The 12,758-nt window shown below is 40.2% G+C and overlaps 1 protein-coding gene across 7 annotated transcripts in view; it reads right to left on the reverse strand.

Moving 5' to 3' along the window:
* dlgap4a (discs, large (Drosophila) homolog-associated protein 4a) overlaps positions 1-12,758 on the reverse strand; it is a 109,973-nt gene that overhangs the window by 21,007 nt on the left and 76,208 nt on the right. For 2 of the 7 annotated variants that reach the window (XM_085147087.1, XM_085147086.1), the window contains exons 2-6: positions 5,538-6,827; positions 5,027-5,262; positions 4,578-4,655; positions 3,868-4,015; positions 2,215-2,461 (exon numbers count right to left, since the gene is read on the reverse strand). In XM_085147087.1, coding sequence (XP_085003213.1) covers positions 2,215-2,461; positions 3,868-4,015; positions 4,578-4,655; positions 5,027-5,262; positions 5,538-6,758 — 1,930 coding nt within the window. In that variant the 5' untranslated portion in view covers positions 6,759-6,827. The remainder of the gene's footprint in view (positions 1-2,214; positions 2,462-3,867; positions 4,016-4,577; positions 4,656-5,026; positions 5,263-5,537; positions 6,828-12,758) is intronic. The other 5 variants (XM_085147089.1, XM_085147088.1, XM_085147090.1 and 2 more) reach the window with 4 other exon arrangements.

The raw sequence follows: 12,758 nt of genomic DNA on the forward strand, positions 1-12,758 counted from the left end.
CTTGATGATTGGAAACTTCCAGTGGACAAGTATATAAAAAAATAAGAAATCAGAAATGGGGCAAATACCTTGTCCTGACACTGCTGAGATGAAAACCTTTTCTTTACAGAACATAAAGAAGAAGAAAAAAAGATGTTTGTGGTCATTTAGAAAAAAAATGTCACATAGTTTGTTCAGCAGAATAGCTCCAGCGTCATTATTCAAGATCTTCATTATTTAAGATTAGATCTCTCTGCAGTACATGTAGCAGAGTAGACAGCTGAGCAGAGGTGATACAGAGTCAAGTTCTGCTCTTACATTAGCTTGTTAACTATTTTTTTTAAATACATTGAATCCATATAGAGTCCAGCTTTTTCCCATTCGCATATGTACAGAAGCAAAAGTCAAATCAGATAAAAATTAAAAACATTAATAATCAGAAATTTTAGTCCCTAAAATTTTGATTCACTATTGACCTAAGAAAAATCCACCTGCCTCTATGTTGTAGTAGTTAACAAATTTGCCTTACGTGTGAAAGATCCCTGTCTTGAGACCGCAAAGGAAAATAAAACCTCAGGAGATCAGAGGCTTGTGTGTCCCTCATGCTGGCCCAGATAAATCGGAGGGTGGTATCAGGGAGGGTGTAAAACTGTGCCAAATCAAACATGCAGATCTTTGTGGTGAATAGCTAAAAGTACCACTAAAAGTATCTCGGACTATAATTAAATTTTTTAAAATACTCATAAGTATGAATTTATGATTTAACATCAAAGTCATATAGAACTCTTTAGAAGAAAAATACTAACCACACATCACAACTCTGACACTTTTAAGCTACAGGGCAATTTGTTCAATAATAATAATAATACACAAATATATACACACATGCACCATAAAAACAGAAGTGAAGCTTGATTTACTGCATGAATTTACTATAGACACAGTAGATGTTTTTAAGAAATGTTCAGATTTTTTCTTCTTTACTGCAACAATGCTTGAACTGAATTCTAGGCGAAAAAATAGATAGTTTTCTTTGCTTATCTGCAAATCTCTCTATCTCTCTAAAACAGCATCTCTAACCTTCACCCTGTCAGCCTGGAGGAGTCATTATTGCGCACTTTCCCCTGAAAATGTAACAATAATGTTACACATAAATGAAAAAAGATAAAGAAAAAATGTGCCAAGCAAAATGTTCTTGAGTTTAGTTTTCCATCTAATAATGATTATGTGAAAGGTGCTGTATATCTTCCATCCATTTTCTCAGCAATAAAGAAGAGAGCAGCTTGCAATATCCAGCTGCAGACCGAATATGCTGCAAACTCTTATTGTTAAAGCATGAGCACCTTAATAACAAAAGCCCGTACTTTGGTAGATATGTGTTTATGTATTGCAATAAAACAAGAGGAATACTCTACATAGATCTTTAAAAGGATCTGCCTTCCGTATTTCTAAACTACAGTCCTTTAAGTTTAACACTTAAACCCCATAGGTAAAAAGGTAACACATACACACAATTTTTTTTTTTTTTTTTGCATGTGCTACCTTTTTACTTTACATTTTTAACAATGGAAAGTAACCTACTATTTATTTGAATTATACCTATAATAGTTAAGGTGTACAGTATTGTCAAGACTATTATAATAGCAGTGCATGTGGTGTCTTTTGCATACACTAAATATACACAGTGAAATTGTTACTCGGTGTACTTTTCAAATACAGTAAAACAAGTTGGATTTCAGGAAAGTGGCCTCTTCCTTTAAGGGGCAATTTTCCAGACAATACTTATTTTTGCTATTATGAAGCGGAGTAAATACAGCAGAAATCATCTGATCCTGAACCATGCTTGCTTTAGGCTCATACTTGCCATGATGCACTTTCTTCTACGCTCCTCTTTTTTTACTCCTGATACATTTACCTTTGTTCTCTCTCCCATAGTTTGTCTTTCTTCTTCTCTATGCTCTTTCTCTCTTCTCATCTCCCAAGCCAGTGACCCTAGATGACTGCCCCTCCTTTAGGCTGGTTTGCTTGCTCACATGGGATCGTCTGATTGTTGCGGTTTTTTTTCTAATATTTTAGGGTCTTTTCCTTATAGTGTAAAGCACCTTTAGGCCCCCGTTTTTGTGAATTGGTGCTATATAAATCAATTCAAAATGAATTGAATGTCTCGAAGGTAATTTCAAATCTTTGTAATCTTATTGCAATCACTAAGACCACCTTCTTCTCTCGGGTACTCACTGGTGTTGGAGCTGTAGCTATAGCCTGGAGTGGTGGGTGGTGGTGACTCTGAATCCACAGAAGCTGTATCTTCATCCTGGGAGCAGCCTGCTTGGATGGCCCGCAGGTAGCTATGGCTGCGCGACCGGAAGCATGTAGGCGCAGGCAGATCCAGAGCCTCCACAGCCTGCGATTCCCCCTCACAGTACGGTACAGAGTGCCCACAGCCCTGCCTGCATACCTGAAAGAACGTGTGCAGACTCACACGCTAAGGGCAGAGGGCAGACTGATAAACATGCATTAAACAGACCTGTGCTTATGATGGAAAAACTGCTCAGATATAAAAATCTTACTAAAGTAAAACCAAAGCATCAACAGCAAATGAAGCCAAAAGAGATGCGGTAAAAATGTCCCTGTGGTCTTGTGAGGAGTTTCCTAAAACTGCTTTATACATTCAAGTATTTTATGCAGTGGTTTTAAAACTAGGTCTGGGGTGTCATCCAAAGACTAACAAAACAAATCTGTGGGGTCGTGAGATGAGTGATGGGGTTGGAAATAAAAATGTGGAAATTTGAAGTGTGTGGGCAGCAGTCTAAAAGTCTATACTAAGTAATAAAGCTGTAGGATACTTTAAAGAGCGATGGCATTTTTAACATCTGTGTTCAGTGGTATAAAAATTGAATACACCTAACCCCTAGAACCAGGTTAATTGTTTTGTGCTTGCCTCAGGGTCAGTATGAAAGTAAATCACAATGCATTGTCTGAGTTGCCTAAAATAGCTTTCATTGTTGCATGGATTTGTGTTGTCACTGCACGATGGGAAAAAGCATTGACATCCGGCAGCAACTGAAATGTTTGATCAAGTGACGTAAAAAGAAGCAGAAACAAGCATCAGCAGTTATTTTTATATTTGGCATTTCAGGACCAAATACGAAAGTGTTGTGGGTGGCATATAAACAAGACAAATTAGGCCTGCTCATTCCAAAAGCTGTGCATGAGTACCAAGAAATCCTTTAGGTCCGACTGACTTTACCTCTGGCCTAAATCGAGTCTCTCTATCATTAATATTAAACATTTCCAAAGATAGTGATGCCATTCCTTCTCTATGAAAGGTATTTTTACCTCCAATCCTGCTGATGAAGATGTACAACAAGCTCCCTCAGGTTTTTACTGAGTCATATCTTCCACTCTGAAATTCTGCAAACACTCTGAGGCATCATTTTGATTTGTCAAGTTTATTCCCGACTGGTTTATTCATAAACCATCTCTGCAGTCTTATAGACATTCATTTAAATATTCTCTCACAGTAGCTTCAAAATGTAAAGGTTGTGGCAGTCTATTTGATATAAACGGGTTCTTGAAGTCAATCAAATTTATGCAATTTTAGAAATTTTAGAAGGTATGTATACTTTAAATATTGTTGCATTAAATCCAGCTTTAAATCTCTCCTTCATTAAATTAATATTTTAACTGTTTTCAAAAGACGATTGTTGGGTTTTTTGCAGTTTGTGATGCAGCGCTTTCGATTATTTTGTACACTGCTCACTTAAATAAAACAGCAAAAACTACTTCTCTGTGGGAACTTATTAATAAAAGACCCAATTCAAACAGACTAATTAAAATTATCTTTGTCAATTATAACAACAATAAATAATAAAGAGATCATAGACATACCTGAGTGCCCGAGCCTCTGCCCAGTGTGCCAGAGCATTGGCTGAAATCATTGTTCCTGTGGCGTGGAGGGGCCTCTAAAGGACTCACCAGGCAGTCTAAGTTATCAAGGCTCCGATTAGTGGACAGCTCTTTCAGGGATGGCAGGGTGCTGTGGAAGTGAACGTAATAATCAGCCTCTCAGAAGTCAGAGCCTGGAATTAGTAAGGGGCTGTGTTTAATTGATGATATCCAGGAGTAACCTAAACCAGGGAAATGTTCCCCTGGGTTTTTTCAAATTAAACACGACTGAGATGTGTGGATAGTGATGTGTACTAGTTCCTAAATAGCAGTACAGAGGAAATAACAATACAAGAGCAAAACTGCTAAATAGAATTTGAGAGATTTGAATTTCAGTTTATTTAAAAAAAAAAAAAATTCCTCTGTTCTGCCTTGCCGAGTTGGCGCCTGGTGTTAGTGAAAATGTGTGTGCAATAAGCAACAGGGTGTGCTGGAGTGATTTTCATGGAAAGTTTACATATTATGAAATCAGGACTTGAGAAAGTGGGTAAAAGTACTAACACGCCACTCAGGGTACCTGCAAGGTGAAAGATGGAACTGTGGGTGGAGAGGAAAATTACTGGCAGGGTTAGGCAAAAAAAAGTGATGGAAAACAGTGGTAGGATCACTTAGGGTGGTTAGGGCCACACTGCCTGCCTCTAGGTTACACTGACCTCAGATGCTGCATAGAGCACGCACTTTGTAGAGGAGACCACAGATAATCCTCCCGCATGAGAGCGTAGCAACGAGGCCTGTCCGTTTGGATGTAGAGGTAAAACACATGGCAACAAGTTCACCGACTGCTTTTGCAGCACATAAAAATGGAATGTATATAGTTTCTTGTTCCCTTTCATTAGACTGCATCTTTATCTCCAATGTATATTTTCTATGATCTTGTTTTGACCAAGTACTTTTGCACATACTGGCATTTATTCATGACAGGATGCTGCCACCTGCTGACTACCTTTGGAGGCATGAGAAAAATACCCCTATAGCAAATACCCCTCCAGTGCCTGTTTATATTTTAATGGATGTAATGTAAAAGGGCACAAAATCAACAGTGGCAAAACAATGAGCATGATAAACAAGGTCATATTTTGACTCACTACACTGTGGGACTCACTTGCGTGGCGTCGGTGGCGGCTGCTGCTCACTCAGTGACTGCTGGGTGGCTTTCATGTAGCTCAGGCGACGAGCTGCAGATTTGGGCGAAGGTTTGGGGCTTCCTTCTGAGTCATCACTGTCCTCTACGTCTCCCATAGCTTTGACATAACTGCCACTGCGCATCCTTCGACAAGGGATCTCAGTCCCTTTGGTCCTTCCATGACCCAAAGTTCCTGCCCAGTCGCCCAGGGGGACCTGGATTATGCAAAGAAATGCTTTGTTAAAAACTTTAAAATACAGGATAATACAGTATCCCTGCGTGCATTTCCTAGTATTTCGCAATATGATTGTGAGGATGTGCAGCAATGGCTTAAAAAAGGTCATATGATTGTCACGACTTGTGAGAAACTCTGCAAATCCGACAATAAAGATTCCCGGTGCTCAAACATTAAAAAACAAGACATACACAGAGAAATTATTAACAGATCCATGCAAACTTCCAAAAAATGATGATGGAGATGAATACTCACAAGCCCTCCTACCTGAAGGAACTGTTGTGCCAAGTCTTGGTGGCATGACTTTGATTTAAGCATGGTCCTGTTGACTGTAGCAGAGCCCTTCTGCAACACCTGCCTAGCCTGGGTAAGTGTGAGAGTGGACCAAGTGCCCCTCTTCACCAGAGTATCGTCCTTGCTTCCCCTAGTTCTTTCTTCCTCTTCCTTGGATCCTACTTGTGTTGCTGGGCATGCCAGGAACTTGAGGTCACTGCTGCTTTTGGAGGTCTTGAGAGTATGTGCAGAAATTGTGTTATAGCCCTGTGGAATATGTCTTGGAGGGGCCTGGCTGTCTGACACCGCTCTGCCAAGAGTCATCATGCTCAGTGGGTTGCGGTAACCTACAGCTATAGTGCCAGCTTTGGTAGTGTCAGTGTCCAGGGCATCATCTGAGCCCCAGAGGCCTAGTGTACTAGGTCTAGGTCTCTGCTTTTGCCCTTCAGTCTTAGCCCTGTCTTTACTTTTGCTCCTGCGGGTTGGTCTACCACTATCTTCACCACTTCCTGTAGTCCCAGTCATTCCTCCTGCAGAGCGCCCATTTAAGCTACCCTTGATTGCAGAGTTTTCCAAGGACTGAGACTTGGCAAACAGCTTTTGCACAGAATGCATCAGGTGGCGTATGCGTCCTGGGCTCTCACTGCGTTGCTTTGACATACGGCCTCTGTGGAACTGCAGTGTACTGAAGCCATCACGCTGTAGGGGCAGGTGCCTCTCTAGCTGATCCAGTAGGCTGGAAGGTAACCGGTTCATCTTTGCTGCTGCTGCAGACGAGATAGTGGCCGATCCACTGGTGATCATAGGGGCACCAGTCAGGCCCAGACCCAAGCCCATACCCATAGACAAGGATGTGGATAGTGCCCCTGCCCTGGTGCCCTGCCCAACTCCACCACCAGTAGCCATACAGGCCTGGGAGCAGTCAACCTGGTCAGTCTGAGAGGTAAAATGCAGACGAGGGAAAGTGCTGCTGTTGGACATCTGGCTGAAAGGCAGCAAGCAGTCAGGAGTCAAGGTGGTGGGACTGGTGGGAGGGCACTGGTGGAGATGGGGGTCCAGAGTGCCATAGTGGTTTATAGTAGGGCTCAACAGAAAGGAGCTGTGAGGGTCAGAGGTCAAAGGACACAGAGGCTTCTGTGAACAGCCCGCTGGTTCACACGAGTCAGACAGGTGACGACTGCGGTTGGCTCCTAACCCTTTCATGGTGGCTGAGGTATTGTCCTTAAAACATGTCTGCAATTAGCGCGGGTCTACTGACCTGCTGGGCCCATTCTGCAATGCAGAAAAATGAAATACAGAGAAAACATCTGATTAAACAATAGAAATTCAAGTCTCTGCTGCTGATACTCAGTACATGCAGTCTGTTAATGAAAAGAGCAAATACAAAAATGTCAAGACTTCAGGGCACATTTGTGCCATATTTTTGTTATTTCCATTGACTGACTAGCTTTTCTTTCTTCTTTTCTTTTCATTTTTAAACTTTTTTTAGCTGCCCTTTCTAAAAGTAATGTTTCATTTTCTTTTTAAAATGTACAGGTGTTTGTCCCATTCTAGGGATTGCTGACAGTCCACCAAGCCATTTGTGAACAATTTTAAGCTTCATAAAAGCATAGAAGTAGCTCTACATTCCCATATTTAAAGCTAATGACCAGATTAGAGTTGGAGCACATTTAGAAGTGTTAATCCCTCTGTGTCCTTGGATTATCAGAGGAGTAACTGAAAAAAATGTGTGGTGCATTTCACAGAAGAAACACAACAATGAAAATAATGTGGAAAGGAGATCTACTGTCCTCTACAGCACTGTAAGTTCCTGCATACTGTAAGTTGATTAAAAAAAAAACACACCACTAGGTGGAGCACCAGTAGCAAGTGCCTACATAACAGTGTGTTGCTTGAGGGGAAATTTACACACACATTTTGTATTTGGCTCTTAAAGTACACTTCAAATTGAATATATCAAACTTTAACGAAGTATATGTGTATGAAATATTAAAACAATCCGACTACGTGATAGAAAATTTATTGCCATTTAAACGCTCTGAACACTTTATAAGCAGTTTTCCTTCAATCACTGTCTCTATTATTCTGCCGCTGAATACATAAGCGCAATAGAGCCTCAAGATTGAAAAAAAAAAAGACAGTAAATCACATATTATTCACAGGGAATAGAAGAAGCTATTCAGCTTACTGTATGAATTGTTTCACCAAAGCAGGAAACTAGACAGCCAAGGGCCCAATATAAGACATCATTATGATGTACAGCCAGGAGATACTACACTGACAGTGCATAGGAGAATGATTTTGTGACTCATACATGTAAATGAGCTTTATATTTAAGAAGCACCATTTGTCTCCAAAGCAGGAAATAAACCCTCATTTCCACAAATCATTTTTGGTCCTTTGCCATCCTCTCAAATCTACTTACTGTACTAGGAATTGTGATTCTTTCTTTTCTAACTAAAGGGAACAATAAATCTTCCCTAAAGCTCACTAAAAGAAGAATTTTGAGGCAAAGCAAATATTTTGCAGTTGCACTTCAGAGGAAACTATATTGGGTACAAGCGGAAATAAAAACAGAGAGCAATCTGAAATAAAACTTCACTCTAATGCCCATGTCACAGCTATAACCAGCAAACTGACAGGGGATGACAGCTCTGATGTGTAGCTAATGGCTGCTTTTTCACTGCCTTTTTGGGGTAACACTAAATCTAATGTAGCCTCCTCGTCAATAATGAACACCACAGTTTCCAGTGCGACAACGATAATTTTAACACAGCACTTCATCATCTATTGCATAAGATGTGTCTCTGTCATAAAGTGCCTCAGCAACACATCAGCAGGATGACCATAAGCAGAAAAACAGACACACAATAGAGAGCAAATCAAGGAAAGAGAGATATTTGAGTGTGACTGTCACGTGTGTCTTCTGTCACAGGTTTATTCATCCTCAAAGCTCACTATGAAAAGACAGTAATATTGCATCAAGATTATGAAAAGTCATAATTCACAAAGCAGAAATCCATGTTGCATTAAATTCGCTCCAACAGATGCTGTCTGTATCAGAGTGGAGTGACTCACCGATCAGTCAATGGTAAGAGCCCTCTCCCACAGCAAGCATGAAATCTTGCCTGGGAGCTGAATGCAGAATGTTAACTGCACACATTTTCATTTTGCTGTGTTGGTTTGTCACTTCTTACATCTCTCCGACCTCCCATACACAATTTACAGTGAGGGAGCAGCCACTTATCTGAGTCAGTGTTCCTGGACGGGCGCAGCAGTGTGCTGACAAATACACCAGCGTTTTACAACGGCGCAGGCTGCTGTAATTCATCCGCCTGAGCTGACTGTAGCCCCACGTGTTCGCGTCCTGTAGGTGCCACTGCTGACAAACTGACACACACCTACACACGCTGGCACACCGACACACACAGAAACGTGCTAATTCGCCCACCTACCCATCCACCGCACCAACGAAACCCTGTCAAGTGTTGAGCATCACAGGGAGAAGATGAGAAAGAAATACTGTTCACAGTTCATGTAACTCTGTCGCAGGTTCAGTGCATCTGTGCGTCTGTGAGATGGTGGCCAGAAGGCTACTGCATAATTACAAGGTGAATGAATCCTTAGACTGCAATGAAGATGGCACATTTAAGACCCTGTTTCACATGCTCACACACAACACGGGTGTAGCAGTGACTGGCTGAACAGAGAACTGGGTGTCACAGGGTGACGGAAATGTCTTTAACTAGCAGTTCCAGGTACTGTGTTGTCATTCAGTATCTAAGGTGTGACCTGTCAGTGTTATACTAGCTACAGCTGTAGTCTGCTTAGGTAGTATGGTAAGTGATCTTACAGTTCTTTGAGTATCCTGGTCCGATAAGGGTTTTGGAAGTGAACTATGGAAGGCCACAACCGTCATTATATATAATACGAAAAGAGATGTGACACACAGAATGTGTTGTAAATGATAATTGGCTTTGTATGAGAGTTAGAATGGTTGAGAGAGAAGTATAGTACGGTATTTCTGTATTTGAAAAAACACCTGTAAGTCGTACATGTTATCTTCCTGAAACCCCAGGCCTCATATTACATTACATTTTGGCATACTTTGTTAAACTTTATTGTATTACACTGTGAAATAAACTTGTTGTATCCATATGAGGACATGCTTTTGTTTAAAAAACAATTACTTCCCCTTCAAAGATGACATTCAGTTTTTATACTTATCAGGTCCAACTAACCCCAAATAGCTGGGAGAAATTAAAAATAAACCCCAAAGGAGAAAAGAAAAAGTGTTTTGAATGAAAACACAGAATATTATTAAAGACTCTTGCTCAAAAGCAAATAAAGTTACTTGATAAATGTATGGATTTAATGTAAAACTAAAACAAACAATATGCTTAATAAAACAAAAGCTGTCCCTAGTGATTTATACACTGGGTATATGTTGGCTAAAAAATTAACATTTATAATTATCTTATGTGTAAATAGCTTTTGAGGAAAATCCCATTAGAGCTGTTGAGCAGATATATTGTGATTTCTTTACTAGAATATAACAAGAAAGTAAATTTGGTTTTAAATTCAGATTCTCAGACTTAATTTGCTCCTTTTATGTAAAAAGCATGTTTTAAACCAGCTCAGGCAGTACCCAGCTTCTTGTGCTATTACAGCTGGGATACACTCGAGCCCACCCTCAACGCTGAACCAGATAATTCAATTCAATTCAATTCAATTCAATTTTATTTATATAGCGCCAAATCACAACAAAAGTCGCCTCAGGGCGCTTCATAGATACAGAGAAAAACCCAACAATCATATGACCCCCTATGAGCAAGCACTTTGGCGACAGTGGGAAGGAAAAACTTCCTTTTAACAGGAAGAAACCTCCGGCAGAACCAGGCTCAGGGAGGGGCGGCCATCTGCTGCGACCGGTTGGGGTGAGAGAAGGAAGACAGGATAAAAGACATGTTGTGGAAGAGAGACAGAGGTTAATAACAGATATGATTCAATACAGAGAGGTCTGTTAATACATAGTGAGCGAGAAAGGTGACTGGAAAGGAAAAACTCAATGCATCATGGGAATCCCTCGGCAGCCTACATCTATTGCAGCATAACTAAGGGAGGATTCAGGGTCACCTGGTCCAGCCCTAACTATATGCTTTAGCAAAAAGGAAAGTTTTAAGCCTAATCTTAAAAGTAGAGATAGTGTCTGTCTCCCGAATCCAAACTGGAAGCTGGTTCCACAGAAGAGGGGCCTGAAAACTGAAGGCTCTCCCTCCCATTCTACTTTTAAATACTCTAGGAACAACAAGTAGGCCTGCAGAGCGGGAGCGAAGTGCTCTAATAGGGTGATATGGTACTACAAGGTCATTAAGATAAGATGGGGCCTGATTATTTAAGACCTTGTATGTGAGGAGCAGGATTTTGAATTCAATTCTGGATTTAACAGGAAGCCAGGATAAGCATTTAAGAAAAAGAATGGGCAGGTGTTTACAGTAATATTATTTACCTTAGGCTACTTCTCAAAACAGAGAAAAAAATCAAGATAAAACAAATCAGTACACTGAAAGTGAAATAAAATTGCTAATTTCCTTACATTGTGTGGACAGAATAAATACTCAGTTATGTAAGGAAAATGGTTAAAAATGTCAATTGCTTATGTTAGCATACCAAAATGTAAAGACCGAACTATTATATGTATTATCACACAAACAAAAGAAAAAGGCCAGCAAATGATCACAACATCTGGAGCTTGAAAGTTTACAATTAATAATATTGTCCCTGCTAGTGACACAATAAATGGAATATTATTTTATTAGAGTTGATAAATATATGTATATGATTTATTTATGTATTTTCCTAGAACAAAGATAATTTGGGGAGTCTTCAATGACTAGTCAGTCATTGGTAAGTTCAACGCAATACTCTGGCAAAGACAAAAATGCATAATAATTAATTAATTCAGCTAACAATTAACCGACTGATCATTTGAAATATAATATGTCCACTCCTCCAATTTTCTTCCATACAAATTGGGGTTGCAAGGTAGCTGAAGCCCGTCCCAGCAGTCCCACATGTAGCGGGGCAAATGCGTCACACCTAAAGTCAACGCAGAATCCCTAATTAAGCTAACACAATGTCTTTGGATTATGTGAGAAAACCGTAGCACCAAGACAGAAACCACCCAGGTACAGAGGCCACATGCAAACTCTACACATGAAGACACTAACTGACCGGGAAGTTCTACCCAGAGGCTTCTTGTTGTGAAACAACAATGCTAAGCAGTGCACCACTGTGCTGAACTCAGGTAAAGAGAATACACTTTGCTCATATTTTTCTTCTGCCGTCTGAAACCCCATTCTCCCTGTGACAAATCACACAGCCAAAAAACTATCGTCTTTTTTATCAGCTAAAGCAGACTGAAGAATCACCACCTATTCTCCCCAGACTGCAATATAGTGCTGAAAAGGTTAAAAGAGCTAAACTGGAGAGACTTTAAAAAGCACTGGGATGTTTCAAGCTCTACAACGTGTAATGTTGAGAGTTCATAATGAGTGCTAAAGCTGGCTTCATACTGGGAAAATAAAACGAGTTTAGTATTCATGCACAGTACTGAAAACACACTTAAACTCCTATTATGATAAACTAGATTTCCCTGCTTGCCGAATTTGCAGACAACAATTCCGTTTTATTTTTGGCCATTTGGGAGCTGCAAGAACAATCTGTAAACACGACATTGACATATTATCACCTTTTAAGCTGATATGTTGAACTTGTTAGCAAACAGTTTCCTGTTTACACAGCCTGCAGACACAGTACAGAGCAACATTATCCTTCATTTGGCGCTGTGCTGCTGGCCACCTGACAAATTTAAGAGCAACATTCGCTCTTCTTAAACAACAATTTTATCTCAACTAACTCTTGAGGTAAATAGCTGCTAAATGCACAGTTATGATAGCAGCTGGTTGGAAACTGCTTCTGTTTGGTGCTCAGCAGGTATAGTGAGTTTTTTATGAGCAGTGGGAGTGATCTGGGGGGAGCTGCAGACTCAGGTTATAGCTCTGCGTGGCTTAAGCTGCTCCATTCACAGTATACATAATCATTAGACTCAGCACATACTGATTACAGCTGCTTTAAATTCACTAAAGGAGTTTCATTTCAAGTTAGCTCTCTGTTTGAGTTAAAAAAAAATAAAGCTACAGA

This window comes from Neolamprologus multifasciatus, chromosome 20 (genome assembly GCF_963576455.1).
Source record: "Neolamprologus multifasciatus chromosome 20, fNeoMul1.2, whole genome shotgun sequence".
Taxonomy (NCBI): domain Eukaryota; kingdom Metazoa; phylum Chordata; class Actinopteri; order Cichliformes; family Cichlidae; genus Neolamprologus; species Neolamprologus multifasciatus.